Raw genomic sequence first — 24,199 nt, 5'->3', positions numbered from 1 at the left:
CTTCAAAAATTTATAAAACCAATAAAGATATGATGATAATGTGTGCAAAAATGTAAAGCGCTGCGGAATATGTTAGCGCTATATAAAAATAAAGATTATTTATTATTTATTATTGGAAAAAGAAACCAAAAGGAAACAGTTTGATGGTTCCTAATAAATGGCATTATGTGCGAACCAGACAATATTGTCTCAATTTTTGCTGCCAAGGCAAAAACAAGTCCTATCATGGCTGCATTCATGTGATACCAAAATGGAATTTGGAGAATTACTGGTTTGTGAATATCGTCAACAAGAGTATGACAGGCACCCCAGTATGACTCCGTCCTCATCACCGATTTGTTGATATCTTCAACAGGAGTATGACAGGCACCCTAGGAGTACTTCGTCCACATCATTGGAGCTGAGAAGAGACCTTGCTTATTGTCCTTTATCCAATGAGTAGAATTACGCATTGTCTGTCCATCATAAATTGGACAACTTAGCTAAATGTATTGCTACCTATAATTTAATAGAAGTAATAATTCACAGTTCCTGCCAGAGGGTGCCTTAAAGCATACAGCAAAGTGTGCCCACCAGATAGCATCTCCATGAACAGTACCAGCCAGCGTGCTCTCATCTTCAATGTCAACCCAATATCTCCAGGTATACATGGCAGGTATATAGGATACTGGATACAGTATTCTTTGTACAGTTTCTTAGATCAGTATGTAAGATTTCTATGGGAGGGTCAGCTGATGATGGCAATGGCGTTTTCACATTCACAGTGTAACTGATGAGCGGACCACTCTGAAGTTGCCCTACATTTATGTTTTTCGTTTTTGTCTCCACAATTGCCATCTGATGTGCACTAGAGATGAGTAAATTAACTTGCTGGACCAGAGCTCTACAATACACCTCCTACCTGCCGCCAGTGTTGGACTGGGGTGTCAAGGACCCACCAGTAACAATGACTTTGAGGGCCCACTTTTCACCTGCATACAAATATTACACTACTCTCGTTCACAAATTTACCTATATCGCTATATAATAATAAACTAGGTAGTTTGGTTAATGAATGATTAGATGCTGCGATTTTCTGTACAGAGTAAACCACGTGAAGTATGCCAAGTATTACCCATATAGTGGGGTTGGGTCCTGTATCTTCACAGAGGCCCACCGGGGGACTCCTCTGTTCCCCTATGGGCCAGTCCGAGACTGCCTGCCGCCATCCCAGCTGTTATTTGGATTTGTAGTCCTGGCACAAGATCATGTACGCAGCATGCTAAAACAACGACGTCGTGCCAAAACTACGAATCAAGAAAGAAGCTAGGATTACGGCAAGTCAAGGGGCCGCGGAGGACTGATCTAACCACCAGACCAAACGGACTCACTCATCTCTAATGCCCACAATATTTATCAATTGAAGAAGAAAGTTTGAGACTGCAGGCGACATGAGTTACTTTATCAAGGGATGAAACACAATCAGGGCTTCATAGTCTTAACTGTGGAGAGGAAGTACAATGTAGGATGGATATAAAAACTTATAAACTGGTGAATAATCTCAAAACACCAAAATCAAAAGAAATGCAGTAAAAGTTCTGCAAATAGTAAAATAATAAAATATGAAAATATGTAATCCATTTTTTATATTCTGCTCTGTTCCTGATATTCAGCTTTTATCCCACCTTAGTCTCTTCTCCAAATGCCAAGACTTGATAAAGTGGTGGTACTACGCCCAAGTCCTGTGAGTCCATGACTGGTCCATACATGAAAATATCCTGCAGCATGTTGTTATTTAGTCTGATATACAAGTAAACCCAGATCCTCCTCCACCAGGGACTCTCCTAGCTTTACTCCCCTTAGAATATATGCTGCTTGGAGAGACAAATGATTCAAATGCCATTTCCTATGGAAGATAGGACATACATGTTTTAGATACAAACACAGCTAAGGAATACTCTACCAGAGGTTTTTTTAAAAACATTTTATTAACAGGTTTTACTTTTTTCTCGTAGGATGATAACTTTGCTTTGTATTTGATAATTTTTAGGAAAAAATTAAAACAAATATTAACAATTGCATGAATAATAGTAGATAATGAAAATTATACCCCAGAAACTTGGTTTTACTTAGTAGTGTCACACACTATCAACTGATCGAGATTCTTAGCTTGATGAATGTTGCCGTAGACCCGGTTCTGTGAGTAAGTGAGTAGAAGGATCTTCTGGAACTTTTTTTTCCCGATGAGATACATCTCATTCTTCAGACTGAGAGCTGCAGTAATGGGAAGCTTTACCCCAAACCAGTCATCTTGTAGCATCTGTGGACTTGAGCTGTTGCCGGCCACCGGGTCATACAGGAAGAATTTCTTCCCTTAAGATTAAAGGTATATTTTTGTGATATCAGGTATTATGAGTAGAACATAAAGCGATAGTTGGTAAATGTAGGATTGCTAGAGTCCAAAAGTCCCTTGTGAGTGTAATAGTACTGAGCATGTTCAACCACTGATCCATTCACTGGTGTAGTCTGACTTGCTCACTACCATTTTTTTACACCAAAACCTTAGCCATCCATTTTCAGAATCTGCCAGATTTCCCCAGCTATTCTATGTTCATCACTTATCCTGTGGAAAAGTGATATATGCTGTTGATGGGACAACCCTCATAATAAAGGTTTCTGGTACCTTCTTCAGCACCACCACAGAGGAGATGAGGCACTGATACCACTCAGTGACTATGATGGACTGTCCAGGTATTGCAGGGTCCTCCAGAACAAGAGATGCTACACCCTTCTACAGCTAACAGATTAGGCTACTGTAATATCCATGTCTGTCCTCCCGCCCCTCTCTTTCAACTCCTGTCACTGGGTGGCGAGGTACTTTCGTTGCTGCAGCCTGTGGTGAAAATGCAGCAGTTCTGGTTAACATACTGACATTTGTGGTGGCTCTTGGGGGTTAATTCCTGAACAGGTTTCTAATTTACTGTGCTCTGTAAGCCTTGGGTTGGGCTTCAGACTATATGAACTCCTAGCTCTGTGCTTCCAGTTATAAGTTCATCTTACAACTCGTGATCCTGAAGCAGCTTTCTGACCATCCTCTGTCAGCCCACTCCACCAATTAGCAATTCTGTGAACTCAAACCAGGGCTGCCTGTATAAAGGTACCGTCAGACTTAGCGACGCTGCAGCGATACCGACAACGATCCGGATCGCTGCAGTGTCGCTATTTGGTCGCTGGAGAGCTGTGACACAGACCGCTCTCCAGCGACCAACGATGCCGGTAACCAGGGTAAACATCGGGTAACTAAGCGCAGGGCAGCACTTAGTAACCCGATGTTTACCCTGGTTACCATCCTAAAAGTAAAAAAAACAAACACTACATACTTACCTACAGCCGTCTGTCCTCCAGCGCTGTGCTCTGCACTCCTCCCGTACTGGCTGTGAGCACAGCGGCCGGAAAGCAGAGCGGTGACGTCACCGCTCTGCTTTCCGGCTGACCGACGCTCACAGACAGTACAGGAGGAGAGCAGAGCACAGCGCTGGAGGACAGACGGCTGTAGGTAAGTATGTAGTGTTTGTTTTTTTTACTTTTAGGATGGTAACCAGGGTAAACATCGGGTTACTAAGTGTGACCCTGCGCTTAGTTACCCGATGTTTACCCTGGTTACCAGTGAAGACATTGCTGAATCGGTGTCACACACGCCGATTCAGCGATGTCTGCGGGGAGTCCAGCGACGAAATAAAGTTCTGGACTTTCTTCCCCGACCGGCGACAGCACAGCAGGGGCCTGATCGCTGCTGCCTGTCACACTGGACGATATCGCTAGCGAGGACGCTGCAACGTCACGGATCGCTAGCGATATCGTCTAGTGTGACGGTACCTTAAGTCCCGATCCCTGTGCAAGGGTTAAAGGGTGAAGGACAGGTTTCTCCTGGGACCTGCTAGATGGAGCTATTAGTGCAAAGCCTGTCCATGGAAGCCATGTTAAAGGTACTGTCACACTAGACGATATCGCTAGCGATCCGTGACGTTGCAGCGTCCTCGCTAGCGATATCGTCCAGTGTGACAGGCAGCAGCGATCAGGATCCTGCTGGGAGATCGCTGGTCGGGGAAGAAAGTCCAGAACTTTATTTCGTCGCTGGACTCCCCATAGACATCGCTGAATCGGCGTGTGTGACACCGATTCAGCGATGTCTTCGCTGGCAACCAGGGTAAACATCGGGTAACTAAGCGCAGGGCCGCGCTTAGTAACCCGATGTTTACCCTGGTTACCATCCTAAAAGTAAAAAAACAAACACTACATACTTACCTACCGCTGTCTGTCCTCCAGCGCTGTGCTCTGCTCTCCTCCTGCTCTGGCTGTGAGCGTCGGTCAGCCGGAAAGCAGAGCGGTGACGTCACCGCTCTGCTTTCTGGCTGCCCGGCGCTCACAGCCAGACCAGAGAAGCAGAGCGCCGAGGACAGACAGCGGAAGGTAAGTATGTAGCGTTTGTTTTTTTCCTTTTTAGGATGGTAACCAGGGTAAACATCGGGTTACTAAGCGCGGCCCTGCGCTTAGTTACCCGATGTTTACCCTGGTTACCGGGGACCTCGGGATCGTTGGTCGCTGGAGAGCTGTCTGTGTGACAGCTCTCCAGCGACCAAACAGCGACGCTGCAGCGATCCGGATCGTTGTCGGTATCGCTGCAGCGTCGCTATGTGTGACGGTACCTATAGAGGTGTCCACCTATAAGCATAAGTCATCTTACCTTTAATGAAGAATATTCTCTCCTCCCGAATAACTTTGTTTCCTTTTGCTATGATCGCAGGCTGGGTGAATGCAGCATCAACACTGTTAGGAATCCCTGGAAATCCTTCTTTTATCAGCTTTGGATAGCCAGGTTCTATTTTATCATTGTCATATTTCCAGTATCGGTCTCCCTGTAAAAAAAAACAAAAAAAAAACAAAGAATTGAAATAAAAGCAAATCCTAAACGTTAGCTATGTCTTTGTATGTGTTCCCATGTCTGTACTGCAGTCCATAAAGTCACACATTTTCTACATAGATGCTACAAAAACAGGACGGATTTCACATTTTTCATATTCTGTATGTTACATAGTATTAGACACCTTAGGATTACTATGAACCTCGTCAAGAAAAATAATTCTCCTTTACCTGTGAACACGTGTATCATACCAATATGGCAGATAGCCCTAGATTGTCTTCATTTTATATAGGCCTGACCCAAAGCTTATTAAGAAAAAATAAGAAAATTATAGATTGGAGTTAGCTGGAGTTTTGAATTAGACTGGTTTTTATTTTTTTACCTTCTTTTAATTGTTTAATATTCTGGGACTTGAGCTGTACAGGCAGTGAGCATGGGGGTTACTTTCTGAACATGGTTTTTTACTAGCTCCATTCTGAGCTTTGGGCTGACCTTCACACTATATAAACCCCTAGCTCACTGTCTCCAGTTGACAGTTATAAATTAGTCTTACACAAGTTCACTCCCTTGTCTTTTATCTTGCCTATCATTAGATTTGAGCAAAGAGCATTAAATGCCTACAATTCACATCTTCATAAATGGGTACTGTCAAATAAAGCTACTTTTCCAATTCATCGCTTATTAAAATTTGCAATAATTTCTTGAGATATTCACACTTTTCTTTTGTTTACAGCTTGTTGCCTAGGAGACAGATGTCCGCTGCCACCTAGCTTGTAAGCTGCCCAGGATTAGGAGCTAATAGTGCGCTCCAGTAATGCTGGCCAGCTTCAAAACAGTGCTTGTAAAAGAGCTTGTAAGTATTATTCTGCTGTCTAACAGAGGTGGTCAGTATCCAAGGCAATGAGGTGTAAGCAAAAAAAAAAAAAGCGTTAAAATTTTCTGCCATTCTTGAGATATTAATGAGCAGTAAATTTCAAAATTGGTTGTATTTATGATCGCTATCCAACATTACCCAAGTGAAAAACAATCTGATTGGTCAGTATTACTCTGAGTCACATGTAACTCAAAGTATATAGATACCGTACATTTATTGAAAGGTTAATTATTTTCCTGAGCAAACATGGACATGGCTGGACTGGTCAGCTGTATGTGGTCAATCACAAGATCAAGGTTGTGCACTCGTTATCTGGTAACTTGCATAATGGCTTCAAAGAATGTATCTATTCTACTCTTTGTATGAGTACATTGCTTAACAGGACATTATACAAAGTCTTGATGCCCGATGTGATGCAACATAATGTCCAGGGGTGTACGTGTCTCATATTTACCAAGCAATACTTTGCTGGCCACGCAGTGTTCTTACCCAAATGTTACAATCTCATACAATATGACTTGTCAAGTTTGGGTCAGGAGACCTGTGACTGGTCTGCGTTCGGAGTCAGTGATAAAATGTATGTGTGTATGTGGTCTTATAGGCATAGACAAGCTCCCAACCTGACATCTGTTGATGACCTAGGCAATGATGTGTGTTGCAAAAGGATCACAGGGCTGATATATTTTTTTTAATAAGTGTGGATTATTTTAGCTTTGTATCAGACAACCCAAAAAAAAGAGAGTTTCCTAAAAACCATAAGACAAGTGACAACTAGCTGATTTCTGGAAGTCTGATTGATGAGACCCCAGCGATCCGCACTTCCTGGACTTTAACCACTGCCTTACGAAATCCAATGCCTTCTCTTAGGTCTCATTTTGTTTCACTCGTATGAAAAAAAAACTAAAAAAAACTGGCATTTGGATGAGGCCAAGGTTGATTTTTTTCAGTTTCAAAAAAATTAATTGAGAGTTCGAAACCTCTATAATATTTCAAAGTTTTGAAAGATTACCAAACAATAATTAAAATACCTTGAAAAAGAAGATTTTCCCATCTTGCTTTGCCGTTGGGTTTTGCATCCTAACTGCTGCATCGATCGACGATGGAAGCTCTTTCCATTTTGCAGAAATCAGTTGTGGGTATTTCTTCTTTGGGGACATCGGTAGCTTTCCATGGCTTAGATCCCAGAAATATTCCCCTGCAAGTTATAAAGAGTCTTATTGAGCATGACTGCCCTGTGCCAAGTTCCGAGAGTGTGGGGTATATTTCACATATAGATCTGGTGGCTTCACTGGAAGTGACAATACTCTACGAGACACATGAGATTTGACCCAGACTTACCTTTGAATAAGTAAATGGATCCATCCATGGTAGACACAAAAGTGTCTATCGGTTCCTCACTACATAAATTGACAATAGTTTGTTTTTTGGGGTCTTTTTTGTCTTCTGTAACCTTGGAGTTAGAAGTGACACTGGGTGTCACAGCTTTTGAGGCACCTCCTGATGACGCGGAAGATGAACTGGCATCGGTTTTCGTTGAAGGCTTTCCATACAGAGCTTGGATCGCTTCTATATCATCCTGGTGGAGCTGGAACAATGGCTTGTAGCCTTTGTAGGTTGGTGCCATTAGGGCTTCGGAAATTGTGGAGTGATCCAGCCCCAACGAATGTCCAAGTTCATGGGCAGCCGCTTGAAGGAGGTTCACACCTAAAACAGCATAGAACTTAAAATGTGAACATGGTAACATCCTCACCTGTGACCTGTTTGTTTGTAATTAGTGTGTGTGCATAAAAGCTGAGTGAGTTTCTGGGATCCAGACAGACTCTTGCAACTTTCATCCAGCCACTGACGTTTCTGGATTGTAATTCATGGGGAAAGCAAAAGAATTGTCAATGGATCTAAGGGAAAAGGTAGTTACCTGTAAAAAAACAGGAAAGGGATACAAAAAAATATCCAAGGAATTGATAATGCCAGTCAGGAACATTCAAAATGTAAATAACAAATTGAAAATCAGGGACTCTGTAAAATAAAACCACGGTCAGGTAGACCAACAAAAATGTCCACAACTGCCAGTAAAAATTTTCAGGATACAAAGAAAAACCCACAAATAACATCAGCTGAAACACTGGACTCTCTGAAAACTAGTGGTGTGGCTGTTTTGAGATGCACAGTAAGGAGGCACTTGAAGAAAAATAGGCTGCATGGTTGAGTTGCCAGAAGAAAGCCATTACTGCGCAAATGCCAAAAAGTATCTCACCTACAATATGCAAAACAGCACAGAGACAAGCCTCAAAACTTCTGGAACGAGGTAACTTGGAGTGATGAGACCAAAATTGAACTTTTTGTCCACAACCATAAACATTACATTTGGAGAGAGGTCAAAAAGGCCTATGATGAAAGGAACACCATTCCTACTGTAAAGCATGGAGGTGGATCGCTGATGTTTTGGGGATGTGTGAGCTACAAAAGCACAGAAAACTTGGTCAAAGTTGAAGTAAAGATGAATGCAGCACGTTATCAGCAAATACTGGAGGCAAATTTGCACTCATCATCTCGGAAACTGCGCATGGGATGTACTTGGACGTTCCAACATGACAACGATCCAAAACACAAGGACAAGTCGACTTGTCATTAGCTACAGCAAAACAAAGTGAAGCTTCTGGAGTGGCCATTTCAGTCTCCTCACCTCAATATCATTGAGCCACTCTGGGGAGATCTCAAGCGTACAGTTCATGCTAGGTAGCCCAGGAATTTTAAGGAACTGGAGGCTTTTTCCAAAAAAGAGTGGGCAGCTTTACCATCTGAGAAAATAAAAAACCTCATCCACAACTACCACAAAAGACTTCAAGCTGTCATTGATGTTAGAACGGGCAATACATGGTATTAAGAAACGAGGTATGTGAACTTTTGAATAGGGGCATTTGGATGTTTTGGGTTGTCATTATGATTTAAAAAGAGAAAACACAGTAGTTTGACAATAAATGGCTTAACCACTAACCATGAATGGAGAAAAAGTTTTGGTGTTATCATTCATATTCTCTGGAAAAAAAAGGCCATGAAAGTAAAAATTCTGCTGGGGTATGTAAACTTTTGAGCACAACTGTAGCACCTTGTATAAGTGTAATAAGGGGACAATAGGGGCCTGACAGATTAACATCAAGATTCATCTAAGAGATCTCCCTACATCTTTTTCTCCAATATATGGAATCTGCTATGAACAGTTATGCATGAGTGCACTTTGCATCACTATATAGACAATTTTACCATTCATCTATTTAAATCACTTTGTGTGATATTCCTAGCTGGTATAACTAGTTCAATGATAGATTTATTTTCCAACTATCAATTATCAACAAATATTTACAAATCTATCTGCCAAAAGGTCTAAGAGAACTAATCTAGCAATCACGTTATTTGTGTGTATGTGTTATTTTAACTGTGAGTATTTACTTTAGGGAACACCAGGGTTAACAGGGACAGCCAAATGTCGAATGTTTAGGGTGCCAACCTCCATGGGTAGGTAGGCTAATAGCCCTGTAGTGCCTACTAGAGACTGTTTATACTACAGTAGCAACCAAAAGATTAGCTTCTTTTTTTTTTTTTTTTTTTTAAGTGTGATTACTTCGGTCTGGTTTTTGTGAGTCAGTCATAAAGATGAAAATTGTGTTTGACATTGTTTTATTCCTTTATGTGTTAGTTTTTAACATTTGCTGGGCCAAATGTTTTGCATATTTTGCCATGGATAGTCAAATTTTTGGGTAATCATGGGTAGGCGAATTTTTTTGTTTGTGTGTTTTTAAGTTCAAAATATGCCAAAAGACAAAGCCAAATTTATCACCACATGTCTGGAAGCTTATTATTCTGAGAGTGAAGTCAGTCAAAAGCCAAAAAGAGGGAATTATGGAATTCATCTGTTTTCAGAGACAAGTGTCATGTATAATAAAGAAAAAGAAGGTTATGGAACAGCTGACAAACCTAGAAATGGACGACCATGGAAAACTTCCTCCAAAGTTGATCACATTATTAAGAAAAAGTCAGTATCTGAAGTCCATAAAAGTGCTGTGCAAACTTCACACGAAATGATTGAAGAATATGGGGTCAAAGTGAGTCACCATCTGTGGTGCGACAGCTAAGAGCTGTAGGGTTGAATGCACAAGTTCCAGTCAAGAAACCATTCATATCTGCAAAGAACCGGAAGGTCCAATTTGAGTTTGCCAAAAGAACACCACCAATGGAGAGAGTAAGATTGGTCTAAGGAGTTGTGGTCAGATGAATCCAAGTTCAATCTGTTTGGTAGTGATGGAAATCTTAACAAGTTTAGGACATCATATACAGTTGGTATGGAAAGTATTCAGACCCCTTTAAATTTTTTCACATTAATAATGTACATTCTGAACCTCATGTTGACTTAGAAAAACAGAAATGTAGACATTTTTGCGAATTTATTAAAAAAGAAAAAACGAAATCTCACATGGTCATAAGTATTCAGACCTTTTGCTCAGACACATGCCGTGCATTTCCTTGTGATCCTCTTTGAGATGGTTCTACTCCTTCATTGGAGTCCAGCTGTGTTTAATTAAACTGATAGGACTTGATTTGGAAAGGTACACATCTGTCTATATAAGACCGCATAGAGTTTGCTAAAAAACACATGAAGGACTCCCAGACTATGAGAAATAAAATTCTCTGGTCTGATCAGATGAAGCTACAAACCAAAAAGATCCGGCACTCATTAAATGTCTGCAAATTAGATTTATTCCAATGCAATCCCAAATTCATTTATAACGTTTCGGTCTGTAACTTAGACCTTCCTCAGACACATTGCTGCAGGGTGAAAAGCATCAAATGTGATCAGCGTGTGGTAAAGGATAAGCTCCTACTGGTAATAGTGCTATTACCAGTAGGAGCTTATCCTTTACCACACGCAGATCACATTTGATGCTTTTCACCATGCAGCAATGTGTCTGAGGAAGGTCTAAGTTACAGACCGAAACGTTATAAATGAATTTGGGATTGCATTGGAATAAATCTAATTTGCAGACATTTAATGAGTGCCGGATCTTTTTGATTTGTACATGATAAGGGAGTGGTATCCCTCTCTGAGCACCTCCCGGTTACAGAGTGACGTGCATTATATTTCTAGATGAGATGAAGATAGACCTTTTGGGTGATAATTCCAAGCGGTATGTGTGGATAAAACCAGGCACTGCTCATTACCTGCCCAATACAATCCCAACAGTGAAACATAGTGGTGGCAGTATCATGCTATGGGGGTGTTTTTCACCTGCATTGACAGGACGACTGGTTGTTATTGAAGGAAACATGAATGCAGCTAAGTACAGAGATATCCTGTATAAAAATCTCTTCCAGAGTGCTCTAGAGCTCAGACTTGGCCAAAGGTTAAACTTCCAACAAGACAATGACCCTAAGCACACAGCTAGAATTACAAAGGATTGGCTTCAGAAAAACTCTGGGACCATTCTTGACTGGCCCAGCCAGAGCCCTGACCTAAACCCAATTAAGCATCTCTGGAGAGACCTGAAAATGGCTGTCCACCAACATTCACCATCCAACCTAATGGAACTGGAGAGGATCTGCAAGGAAGAATGGCAGAGGATCCCCAAATCCAGGTGTGAAAAATGTGTTGCATCATTCCCAAGAAGACTCATGGCTGTACCAGCTCAAAAGGGTGCTTCTACTCAATAATGAGCAAAGGGTCTGTTATGGTCATGTGATATTTCAGTTTTTGTTTTTTAATAAATTTGCAAGAATTTCTACATTTCTGTTTTTTTTTTCAGTCAAGATGGGGTGCAGAGTGTACATTAATGAGAAAAAAATAAACTTTTTGGAAATTACCAAATGGCTGCAATGAAACAAAAAGTGAAAAATTTAAAGGAGTCTGAATACTTTCCGTACCCACTGCACCTTATAACCACACCAAGAGACTCTCTAGGAAGCCATTAACTAGATTTAGTAGGCAAGGATATGGTAGATTATGCCATTACTGACATCAAACTGACAAATTTAGGTGCCATCAGTCACCAGAAAAACGTAATCAGATCACTATCAACTGCTTCTGTACGTGACATCCACCAAAATGCAATCAGCACAAATCCTAGTGTCGAGTGGTCACTTCAAGCTGTCACCCCTCCTACAAATGGTCATACATTAAACAATAAAAAGAGGTCCCAGCAGGCACTCCATCACTTCCACAACCATGTGTATAAGATAAACCCAAAAGGATATATTCTACACACCATGAGGAACGATATACCCACATCACAGAAAATGATCATATACCAAGAGTCTAAACCTGGCCCCATGTCAGGAGAAACTACCTAACCCAAGAAACCTCAATATCCCCAGGATGCTGTTGAATCTAAACAACATATGGTGAACTCAGGAGGAATTAACCACTGAGCCCAAGGAAGAGAACCAAAGTTTATCAAAATATGTCTAATTTTATTAACAAAAGGTTAAAAGAACAAAGGTACGGTACATAAATTACAACAAAATACCCAGGGGGAACACTGAAATAACACCCTACATCATATTACTTAAATATATGCCTAAGAGCACAGCAAAAGTAAAAGTATGATGCTTATTGAGGTTAGCCAGTGCTATTCAAGACATTGCTGCAAGTGCCAAATATATGCGGTGGGAACTAAATAATCAACAGTGCCTTTAACTGGGCATACATAATAAACCCGGAAGAAGCTAAGGGTGAAACGCGCGTCGGGTCGCAAGGGGAGCACGGAAACACCTGATATCACCCAACTCAATGCCTATACATATCGGCGACTCACTACTGTCAGGTAATATCCTTTGAGATTTGTGATTCATATGTGGTTGGTTTATTATGTATGCCCAGTTAAAGGCACTATTTAGTTGATTATTTAGTTCCCACCGCATATATTTGGCACTTGCAGCAATGTCTTGAATAGCACTGGCTAACCTCAATAAGCATCATACTTTTACTTTTGCTGTGCTTTTTGGCATACGTTTAAGTAATATGATGTAGGGTGTTATTTCAGTGTTCCCCCTGGGTATTTTTTTGTAATTTATATATCATACCTTTGTTCTTTTAACCTTTTGTTAATAAAATTAGACATATTTTGATAACCTTTGGTTCTCTTCCTTGGGCTCAGGGATTAATTCCTCCTGAGTTCACCATATGTTGTTTACATGTTATGAAGTGTCAAACTAGTATTGTTGGACATTGTTGAGTAATTGCTGTTGAATCTAGCCTGCACATACTGTACATACAAGACCAGGAAAGATTGACTGTAGCTGCACTGCTATTTAAAGGCCATGGAAGATGAGACCACCTTTCTATTACACTGCACCAAATGAGGGACACAGTTCAGTAGACTCTCCGATCTCTTCCCGGAATTCAGCTCCATGAGGAGATGTGCTGCTGAGGTAAGATGGAAGCACGATGGACGTAGCATTCTAGTATGTGAGTGCATGATCTAGACTGTGAAAACATGATATGTCATGGACTTCTGTAGCCACCACCCACCGCCTCATGCCCTATCTTTGTCCCAACAACCTCTATCCATCATTCCAACAGTTCCTATCCTTCAGCCCTAAGGACATTATCCCTGTCCAGTCAGCCTTCAGCCATCTGCCATGCCCTACTGTCCCTATCCCCATTCAGACAGCCTCTAGCCATCACCCTCACAGCCTCCTTCTCCATTCCGACATCCACTAGCCATCACCCAACAGTCCCTATCCCAGTCCCAACAGCCTCCACCTCCAAAGTCTCTATCCCTATCCCAATAGCCTATAGTCATCACCCCTACAGTCCCTATCTCAACAGCCTATTTCTATCACAGTCACTGTCCTTATCTACATCTCAACAACCTCTATCCATCATCCCCACAGTCCCTGTCTCCATCCTAACAGTTTCTAGACATCACACTACAGTCGCTATCCAAACAGACTCTAGCCATCACCTTCATAGTCCATATCCCAGTCTGAACAGTCTCTAATCATTACATTTACAGTTCGTGTCTTAACAACCTTTTTTCTAAAAGTCACTGTCCCTATCCCCGTCCTGACAGCCTGTATCCTTCAGCCCCACAGTTGCTATCCCTATCTCAACAGCTTCCATCCATAACGTTCACAGTTCCTATCCCTACTCTTGCTTTGGCAATGCTAATCTGTATATGGTCCTGCCAATAAAGCTTATTTTACTTTTTTAAAGATAGATACCTTTTTTTTCATTAATTGACCACTTCTCGTCATTATCTAGATGTAAGTCTCCATCTAAGTCTTTCTTAGTTTTGCTGAATGGGGGCATGAAGGCATGGCCAAGAACACGACCAGGGCCATCAAAGGCATTCCGTTCTCCATCGTTGTGTTGTCCAGACACAAAGAACATATCGATGTCAGCTGTCTGATTGATACCTACTTCCACAAATTTCAGAGGAGACACGTTCTCCCAGACCTAGAAACAAAACAGTAATAACATTTAAGAATATAAGTGGGGACATGTCTACTCTGTAGATGAAACTGCAAATATTCTGCTGTTGATGGATCTAATTTTCCAAATATGGGTTTATTTAGTTATTCCTGGTGGTTTAGTGCTGTGAATGAACAAACTTTTCTTTTTACTGCATTTTTATACTTTATGGTGTCTTATATAGTTACATTAGCGACATACAGTACACACATTTTCTGGATTTTTTTGTTTTAGTCCTATAGAGAATCCTTTGGAAAAACCTAGAAAACGTGATAGCATCAGATCTAGGATATAGGATTGGTAAGGATCTGTCGGACAGGAAACCAAAAGATCAAACTGAAGGGGCTACTGTTGTGAATTCTGCTTTTGGGCTCCCTCCGGTGGTTGTAGGTGGTAATGCAGTTGTCCCTGGCCTGCAGTCCTGGACAGGTGTATCTGCTGATTGCAATTCTGACTGGGGTATTTAGGTTTGCAGGACTCATTAGTCCTTTCCAGTTGTCAATGTTTCTTGGGAAGTGTTGGATCTCTGTCTGGCTTCTCCTGCTTAGCTGCCAATTCAGCAAAGATAAGTGTCTGTTTTTTTTTCTATGGCACACAAGCTGTGTGCTTGTTTTTTGATTGTATTCCTGCTCTGAGTGTAGGAGTCTCTGGAGTTGCAGATATACGTTCCACGTCTTTAGTTAGATGGAGGAATTTTTTGTATAATCTGCTGTGGATATTTTTGGAAGGGTTTTTTAATACTGACCGCACAGGACTCTGTTCTATCCTTTCCTATTTTAGCTAGAGTGGCCTCTTGTGCTAAATCCTGTTTTCTGCCTGTGTTTGTCTTTCCTCTCCTACTCACAGCCAATATTTGTGGGGGGCTGCCTATCCTTTGGGGTTCTGCTCTGAGGCAAGGTAGTATTTATATTTCCATCTATAGGGGTATCTAGTCCTCCAGCTGTGACGAGATGTCTAGGGTTTGTTAGGTACACCCCACGGCAACTTCTAGTTGCGGTGTTAAGATAAGGATTTGCGGTCAGTATAGTTACCACCTACTCCAGTGAAAGTGTTCATGCTGCTCCAAGGTCACCGGATCATAACAGGCTACAGCCCAAGTTTTGTTTTACTAAGCCTACAATTCAAGAGATCTATAACTTTCACTTGATTGTCCAACTATGCTAGGAAATAGCTAAAAGGGCCACTTTGGCTTTGGAATGAAATGGGTTGGCCTCCAATTAACATGGTGTTATGACATATCCTTGGAAAGTTCACCTCTACCTTAGTAATTCCAAATAAACCATAATGATTAGTTATTCATACCTTCAAGGCTTTAATTAATTCTTCACGGACAAGTTTGTCGGGTAAGAGAGCGGTAGTATTAATGATCTTGTAAGTTAGGCTAACTTTTTTCCACTTGGCGCCCACATTATAAGACATGCGCTGCTCATGCTTTCCACAACGGGGCAGCTTCATAGCATCACTAGTTTCATCATCCACTCTACCTAGAGAAAACAAAGGAAAGTCAGTGTCTTTTTTTTCTGCATTGGAATGTATCAGATTAAAAAAAAATCTTCTGCAATCTTCGCCTAAATGCATGCATCTTAACGGTTAAACAGCAGCAATGGAAGTTGCTGCTGTTAAAGGCAGCTTGACTGCTCCTTCAAAGCTAGTGTAGGACACTTGTCTGCATTCTACATGTTCTCAGTAGAGAGTTAAAGGCAAAATTCAAAAAGTGAACCTTAGAAATTGTCCAGTTTTTACTGCAATTTTGGTTACTCATCTCAGTAAGGTTTCACAGTAGCTTTTGCTGCTTACCGGTGACTGTGAGTCCATTCTGTCTCTGGAACCATTCCAGTCCACTGATGAACTCTTCTGGCAACTGGTCCTCTGGGATAAATGGCATGTCAGGAACAAGATAATCTGTAAAGTTCTCATCAGGGAGGTAACCAAACTCTATCAGGTAGTCCTGTTGGGTGACAAAGAAATATGGTATAGAATGCAACCATAAAGGGATATTCCGACACCTTATCTAGAGTGGAGCGGCACCGATTATGTGCATCATCAGTTGCAGCCTTTACTATTATATCATAGCGGATGTCTGCTATGAAGGACTATTGAGAGGAAGACGGAGGCATCACTCATGAGCTGCTGATAGCAGAATATCAGTAATATTAAAACAAGTTTTTAAAGTCAACACATCTCGAGGTCATTCAGGACCTCTTCATCAGGACAAAACCTTTTGTCCTGATGAAGAGGTCCTGCGCGACCTTTTAATGCATTGACTTTTAAAACCTGTTTTAATTTTACTGATATTTGGATATCAGCAGCGCATGAGTGATACTTCCATCTTCCTCTCTGTATCTATGGTCATCCTCTTGACTGGTATCGGTGCAACAGCTGTTTTATATGCCCGTTATGTGTTGCCATTGAGCAACCTAACAAGGTGAGTTTATCTCCCCTTTTCCTGACACCCCATTGTCATTGGATAAGACCCTATTGCACTTTTTCTTTCCCAGTTTATACATTCCATAATGAAGGAATATTAGCATCACATGTTCAGTTCGTCGCTCAACAGCTGCAGTTCACATGTAACACAAGTCAAGTCACTGCATGTCCAATGTAAAGTGTGAAAAACTAGACATGCTGCAGAATTTAAATCTGCACCGCAGGTAAATTGAACTCAGCATTAACTCCTTCCAGACATGACTATTTTTCAATTTTGTCGTTTTCGTTATTTCCGCTTCTCCCTTTACTTTTTTTTTTATCCATCCTCATAGTCGTATGAGGGGTTTTGTATGACCAAATTTACTTTTGAATGACTCCATTCATTTTATCATGTAATACACTTTGTATGACTAAATTTACTTTTGAATGACTCAATTAATTTTATCATGTAATACACTGGAAAGTCGGGAAAAAAGTTTGTGTGGCAAAAGAGCAAAAAAATGTGCAATGCCACATTAGTTTTTAGTATTTTTTTTTTTACCAAGTTCGTTTATATACTATAGTAAAATGACCTGACAATATGATTCTCAAAACATGCACAGGTTTTTTTGGGGTTTTTTTTTTAAACAAAAAATTAAGTTGGAAATTAGTACAAAATAAAAAAAAAACATTTCAATTGTCACCATTTTTCGAGACTCGAGTCATAATATGTTCGACTTTGGCGGCTATATGAAAGCATTTTTTGCAACCTGAGCTGACATTTTTATAAATATAATTTTGGGGTACATGCGATATTTGATAGCCTCTTATTGCAATGTTGCGGTGGCCAAAAAAACATAATTTTGATGTTTAGTTTTTTCTATTAGGATAGATCGATCTTCTACCGAAGTAGTAACACCAAATATGTATTATTATTTTTTTATTAATAGAGAAAAGGTTGTGAATTTAAACTTTTTTATTATTATTATTTTCACTGCATTTATTAGCCACTGTGACTGTACATGAGATGTCGGTAAGAGGATCTATCAACCTTTTTTTACAATAAAAAAAGGCATATGTTAACTGGATTAAACCAGACCTGATGAAGATGATGTACTCACTAAGAAAATCCAATGTCAGAGGCTATATGATGCAATAGAAAAAAAATATTTTGGACTGATCATTGAGTTATTTCAAAAGATTAGGACATATTCAGCTTTGCAGTGTGGCCCCCTACATCCATGTCTCATGCTTTCCACAATATACATTTTATAAATCAGCTAGAAAAGCAAAATGTAAAAAATTCTTACCGCTGCAAGTTTGAATTGTTCTGAACTGATTTGGGCCAGAGCTTCTGGTTTTCTTCCACGAGGCTGCAGTACAGGAGGGGCCGCTGCATTCATTTCTGCCGATGAGGCGTTGGAGTCATCTACTATTTCTTCAGAAATTGGTCTGAAGGACCCGAAAGGTAAAATGATCAGCAATGCAACACAGGCTAAATGTACCAGCCAAAACCTTGTGGCCATTCCTGCGCTGTAGACTCTCACACTGATCACTCTCAGTCAGGGTCTTGCGTTTCTAACCTGGCTGAACATTAAACCTGTCCAAACAGGTATTGTGTACTTACAATTCTTTGTGCAAAAATGTACAAAAAAACAAGCCCACCAAGAACATGTCAGAAACATACTGTACTACCTAGGACTCCAGGGCATAATAGAGATAGCAAGAATTAAAGGGGAGTTCTGCAACCAACATTTTATACATTCGTGGCCAAAAGTTGAGACTGACACAAACGTTAGCTTCCACAAAGTTTGCCGCTTCCCTTTTCACAGCAGCAATTTGCATTTCTCTTGCGATTAACCTGATCACTTTTCATAGCAATCTAAACTTAACCAAAGTCATTCCTTGGCATTAAAACGTAATTTAATCACTAACACCCAGTTCTAAGAAAAAGGTTTAATTGTTGTTAAGGAGGTTTCAGAGTGACCAAGAAAATTAAGCAAATGCTAAGACCAACCCCTAATGAGGATGGAGTTAATGAATCGGTTCAACACCAGTGCAGATCTTGCTCTGAAATGGCAGCAGGCAGGTGTTTGTGCATTATGGCTTCATTCAGACATCCAATTTTTGCGTATGAGTGCTATCCATGGTTTTATTTGACAACACTCATACACATGATAGTCTATGACCCATGTGAATGGTCCCCATTCACCTGTCCGTTATATTTTGCAGACTCTTACTATAGGAAGACTTCCAACCCGGCTACGACAAGCTCATCCTGATGTGGAACTTATCTGTCTCTGGAGACAGAGAAAACGTGTATTTCTCCAGAAACACTTTAGACCATGTCTCAGGTGACAGACTTCACCAAGTACTCATTCCACGGAGAGATGCACGGGTCATCCTTGAAGCCTACATTGATCACTCTGGCCATTTCGGTGTCCAGAAAACAAACTACCATCCGCTGAAGGTTTTACTGGATCGATTTGAAAATTTGTGCCAAGAATGTCCTGCATAAAACATCACAAAAGATGGATGCAGAGATCAAAAAGCGCCGCTACAACCTATCAAGTCACAAAAACAGGAGAAATTGTTGCTGTTGATCATGTGAAATTGGGTCCAACTCGCTCTGGCTATATACAGCTCTGGCAAAAATTAAGAGACCACTGCAAAATGTTCAGTTCGTCTGATTTTTCTTTTTATATGAATATTTTTGAGTAAAATGTAAATTGTTCTTTTATCCTATAAACTTCTGACAACATGTCTCCGAATTTCCAAGCAATAAATTTTGTATTTTTTTCTGACAAAGGAAAATGGTCAAAATTAAAAAAAAAAAACAGTGCTTTCAGACCTCAAATAATGCAAAGAAAACAAGTTCATAATCATTTACAAAAAACAATACTAATGTTTTAACTCAGGAAGAGTTCAGAAATCAATATTTTGTGGAATAACCATGATTTTTAAATCAAAGCTTTCATGCGTCTTGGCATGCTTTCCACCAGTCTTTCACACGGCTTCTGGTGCAAAACTTTAAGCAGTTCTTCTTTGTTTGATGACTCGTGACTATCCCTCATCCTCTTGATTACATTCCAGAGGTTTTCAATGGGGTTCAGGTCAGGAGATTGGGTTGCCCATGACAGCGTTTTGATGTAGTGTCTTAATTTTTTCCAGAGCTGTATATGTGCTCACAGTGATGGACCATTACACAAAGCTTGCTGCTATTGCTTCTGTCAAAGACCTTACAGCCAAAACTGCAGCTGAAGTCTATACTGAGTTTGTCCAACACTATGGATGTCCAGGCCATATCCTCACTGATCGCGGACTTGCCTTTGAATCTCAACTTTTCCACAAGCTGTGCAAGTACAGAGATTGCAAGAAACTGCATACCACTGCTTACCATCCACAAGATAATGGACTATGTGAAAAAGTGAACCAACACATCATCAGTATGCTGTTCACCGCTTCTGCCACTAAGAAAACTGAGTGGCCTGTGATTCTGAAAGATCTTGTCCACATCTACAATAACACCACCCATTGCTCAACTGGTCATACTCCATTTTATCTGATGTTCTGTGTACAAGGCCAGTTGCCATCAGACTTGGCTCTAGGTGTACAAGTACCTGATAGCATAATCCTTTTCCACAAACAAACTAGCTGATTGAACACTGCAGGCGCATGGCGGAAGCCAAGTAAATTGTTGATTCTCGCATGGAGGAAGCATGAAGAAGACAAGAATACTATAATCAAAGTGCCCATGCCAAGCACGTACAAATTGGTGACATAGACTGGCTCGAAAACAACCATAGAACTGGAAAATTGGATCCTCTTTGGGAACTTGAACCGTACACAATAACTGCTATACCCTTTCCATTGTTTGATGTAAAGGATATATCTAAAATTGGTTGGAAACCCCATACAGTACACAAAAATCACCTAAAACTGTGTCTCAAGGAGGAATTCCTGAGGGAGTCACCACTACCCAAGTCAACTTTGATTGGAACACAATCCTCCAGATTCAACCGAAAGGCTGCCAAGCTTCACTGAACTTATCTTTGCTCCACAGTTTGTGTTTCATGGCTATCATCAGTTCATTCCTGTCTCAACAGAGAATACTTTTCTTCTACCTGAAGAGACCACAGATCACAAACTGATCTCCAGTCAATAGACAGTACCTTTGAGACTCTCTGAGCGGAGTACAAAAGGTATCCTACAGCTCGGTACAGGGACTAGGTACCTCACCATATATCCTCCTTGAATGATATGCCCTCTTGGCATTTACAGTGCCTTGCGAAAGTATTCAGCCCCCTGGAACTTTTCAACCTTTTCCCACATATCATGCTTCAAACATAAAGATACCAAATGTAAATTTTTGGTGAAGAATCAACAAGTGGAACACAATTGTGAAGTTGAACGAAATTTATTGGTTATTTTAAATTTTTTAGGAAATTCAAAAACTGAAAAGTGGGGTGTGCAATACTATTTGGCCCCTTTACTTTCAGTGCAGCAAACTCACTACATTGTGGATGTCTGAATGATCCAATGTTGTCCTAAATGCCTAATGATGATAAATATAATCCATCTGTGTGTAATCAAGTCTCCGTATAAATGCACCTGCTCTGTGATAGTCTCAGGGTTCTGTTTGAAGCACAGAGAGCATCATGAAGACCAAGGAACACAACAGGCAGGTCCGTGATACTGTTGTGGAGAAGTTTAAAGCCGGATTTGGATACAAAATGATTTCCAAAACTTTAAATTTCCCAAGGAGCACTGTGCAAGCGATCATAATGAAATGGAAGGAGTGTCATACCACTGCAAATCTACCAAGACCAGGCAGTCCCTTTAAACTTTCATCTCAAACAAGGAGAAGACTAATGAGAGATGCAGCCAAGAGGCCCTTGATCACTCTAGATGAACTGCAGAGATCTACAGCTGAGGTGGGACAGTCTGTCCATAGGACAACAATCAGTTGTACACTGCACAAATCTGGCCTTTATGGAAGAGTGGTAAGAAAGCCATTTCTCAAAGATGTCCATAAAAAGTGTTGTTTAAAGTTTGCAACAAGCCACCTGGGAGACACCCCAAACATGTGGAAGAACGTGCTCTGGTCAGATTAAACCACAATCGAACTTTTGGCAACAATGCCAAACGATATGTTTGGCATAAAGGCAACACAGCTCATTACCCTAAACACACCATCCCCACTGTCAAACATGGTGGTGGCAACATTATGGTTTGGGCATGCTTTTCTTCAGCAGGGACAGGGAAGATGGTTAAAATTGATGGGAAGATGGAGAGAGCCAAATACAGGACCTGTTGGAGTCTGCAAAAGACCTTAGACTGAGATGGAGATTTGTCTTCCAACAAGACAATGATCCCATACATAAAGCAAAATCTACAATGGAATGGTTCACAAATAAATGTATCCAGGTGTTAGAATGGCCAAGTCAAAGTCCAGACCTCAATCCAATCGAGAATCTGTGGAAATAGCTGAAAACTGCCGTTCACAAACAATCTCCATCAAACCTCACTGAGCTTGAGCTGTTTGCCAAGGAAGAATGGACAAGAATTTCAGTCTGTTGATGTACAAAACTGATAGAGATATACCCCAAGCAACTTGCAGCTGTAATCGCAGCAAAAGGTGGTGCAACAAAGTATTAAAGGGACACTGTCACCTGAATTTGGAGTGAACAATTTTCAGCCATGGAGGCGGGGTTTTTGATTCACCCTTTCCTTACCCGCTGGCTGCAATATTGGATTGAAGTTCATTCTCTGTCCTCCATAGTACACGCCTGCGCAAGGCAAGATTGCCTTGTGCAGGCATGTACTACGGAGGACAGAGAATGAACTTCAATCCAATATTGCAGCCAGCATGCAGCGAGCGGGTAAGGAAAGGGTGAATCAAAAACCCCAAAACCCCGCCTCCATGGCTGAAGATTGTTCCCTCCAAATTCAGGTGACAGTGTCCCTTTAAGGTAAAGGGTCCGAATAATATTGCATGCCCCACTTTTTTTTGAATTTCCACAAAAATTTAAAATAACCAATAAATTTCGTTCAACTTCACAATTGTGTTCGACTTATTGTTGATTCTTCGCCAAAAATTTAAATTTGGTATCTTTATGTTTGAAGCATGATATGCGGGAAAAGGTTGAAAAGTTCCAGGGGGCGGAATACTTTTGCAAGGCACTGTACATACTCAGATGTACATACTCAGATTAAAGTGTTCTTTTTCTAGATAATATAACAGGTCAAGTACTGTGCCTGGCTCACAAAGCTAAGAAATCTTAAACTTCATTAACCCTATTTACCTGTAACAGTATTATAGTTATTACTAAGAATGTTGTTTATTGCTCATGTTTATCTACTATTGCATTTTTTTTCTAAACATGGACATTTACATCAAATGCCTAGAGACTCTATCCCAACAATGTTCTGAATATTTCTCATGTTCACATCCTACATTGGTTTTACTAGTAATTATTCCATTTTGCCACGCACTTGTGTATAGCACTTTTTTCTCTGTATCCATAACTTTGTCATTTGTACAAGGCTTCACCCGCCTACTTTCTGGTATCCCCCTACACATTCTACTGCTGCTGAATGAGGCAGTTGTGGTGTGGTAGTAGATTTGTTCCAGTGTGTTAAGATTAGTTTGGGCACTGTGAGTTAGAAAATGTAATACATTGCATGTTATACCGACTATTCATAAATATACTTAGCTGACATCTACTGACCAATTTGCAATTGAAAGTTAAGTGATTATTCTCCTCACAACAAGCTGCCATAGAAATGGCTGAGAGAAGTCTCCCAGCTCATTGCTCGCACACTTTCTGAGGTAACTTCCAGTTGAGTTTGTTTCAAGCTGCCTAGCAAGGCAGGGGAAGCAAACACTGCTGCTCCCAGCTTAGTTTGCATGCCAGTCCACGCTGCAGGGGACATTTTTTTCCTCATAATCTCCTCCACAAAGGAGTGAAGCCTCCTCCAGTCACTTGAGATAACGCTGCAATCGTGCTCTCTTCCATGCTGGTTATCCTATTTGCTTCTAGCCAGAACCAGATCCACGTGGCTCCAACACCACCGACTTTGCTTAACCTACCCCCTGTGCATAGCTCCCAACCATCCCTCATACTGCAGGACTGTCCCGATTTTGAGGCTGTGCCCCGCAGTCCCGCATGGGACGCTACTTCTCCCACACAGCCAGCAGGAGAAGCAGCTGACATGACCCCTTGTATTAGGCCACACCCCCTCTGTATCTTCTTCCAGTGAGGTGGTTCAGAGAGGGAGAGAAGACATTCTGAGGTACATGTGTGTGTGTACTGCACACATACCTGCAGTTGACCCTGCTCTGCTTACAGTACAAGGAATTATAACCAGGAGTAGAGGCAGCAGTTAGAATAATCCAGTGCAGCCTGTTAGTCATAGGCACAGTATATATATATATATATATATAATATATAATTGCCTAGAATACTACTTCCTGCAATTTGTGCCAACTTCCTGTCCGGAGCTAATGTCCGGAGATAAGTGACGTCAACAGTGTCCAGTGTCTGATTGGTTG

At 40.9% G+C, this 24,199-nt stretch overlaps 1 protein-coding gene across 1 annotated transcript in view; it reads right to left on the bottom strand.

Moving 5' to 3' along the window:
- Positions 1 to 2,104: 2,104 nt before the first annotated feature.
- The window catches only part of LOC138680347 (stromelysin-2-like), a 40,905-nt gene continuing 18,810 nt past the window's right edge, over positions 2,105 to 24,199 (bottom strand). Inside the window, exons 2-9 of the mRNA XM_069767873.1 lie at positions 17,955 to 18,096; positions 16,036 to 16,186; positions 15,541 to 15,722; positions 13,989 to 14,223; positions 7,113 to 7,478; positions 6,803 to 6,969; positions 4,724 to 4,895; positions 2,105 to 2,352 (exon numbers count right to left, since the gene is read on the bottom strand). Coding sequence (XP_069623974.1) covers positions 2,105 to 2,352; positions 4,724 to 4,895; positions 6,803 to 6,969; positions 7,113 to 7,478; positions 13,989 to 14,223; positions 15,541 to 15,722; positions 16,036 to 16,186; positions 17,955 to 18,096 — 1,663 coding nt within the window. The remainder of the gene's footprint in view (positions 2,353 to 4,723; positions 4,896 to 6,802; positions 6,970 to 7,112; positions 7,479 to 13,988; positions 14,224 to 15,540; positions 15,723 to 16,035; positions 16,187 to 17,954; positions 18,097 to 24,199) is intronic.

Source organism: Ranitomeya imitator, chromosome 1 (assembly GCF_032444005.1).
Source record: "Ranitomeya imitator isolate aRanImi1 chromosome 1, aRanImi1.pri, whole genome shotgun sequence".
In the NCBI taxonomy this organism is placed as follows: Eukaryota; Metazoa; Chordata; class Amphibia; order Anura; family Dendrobatidae; genus Ranitomeya; species Ranitomeya imitator.
The sequence above is the reverse complement of the archived record's forward strand: the minus strand, read 5'-3'. Positions and strand labels throughout refer to the sequence as shown.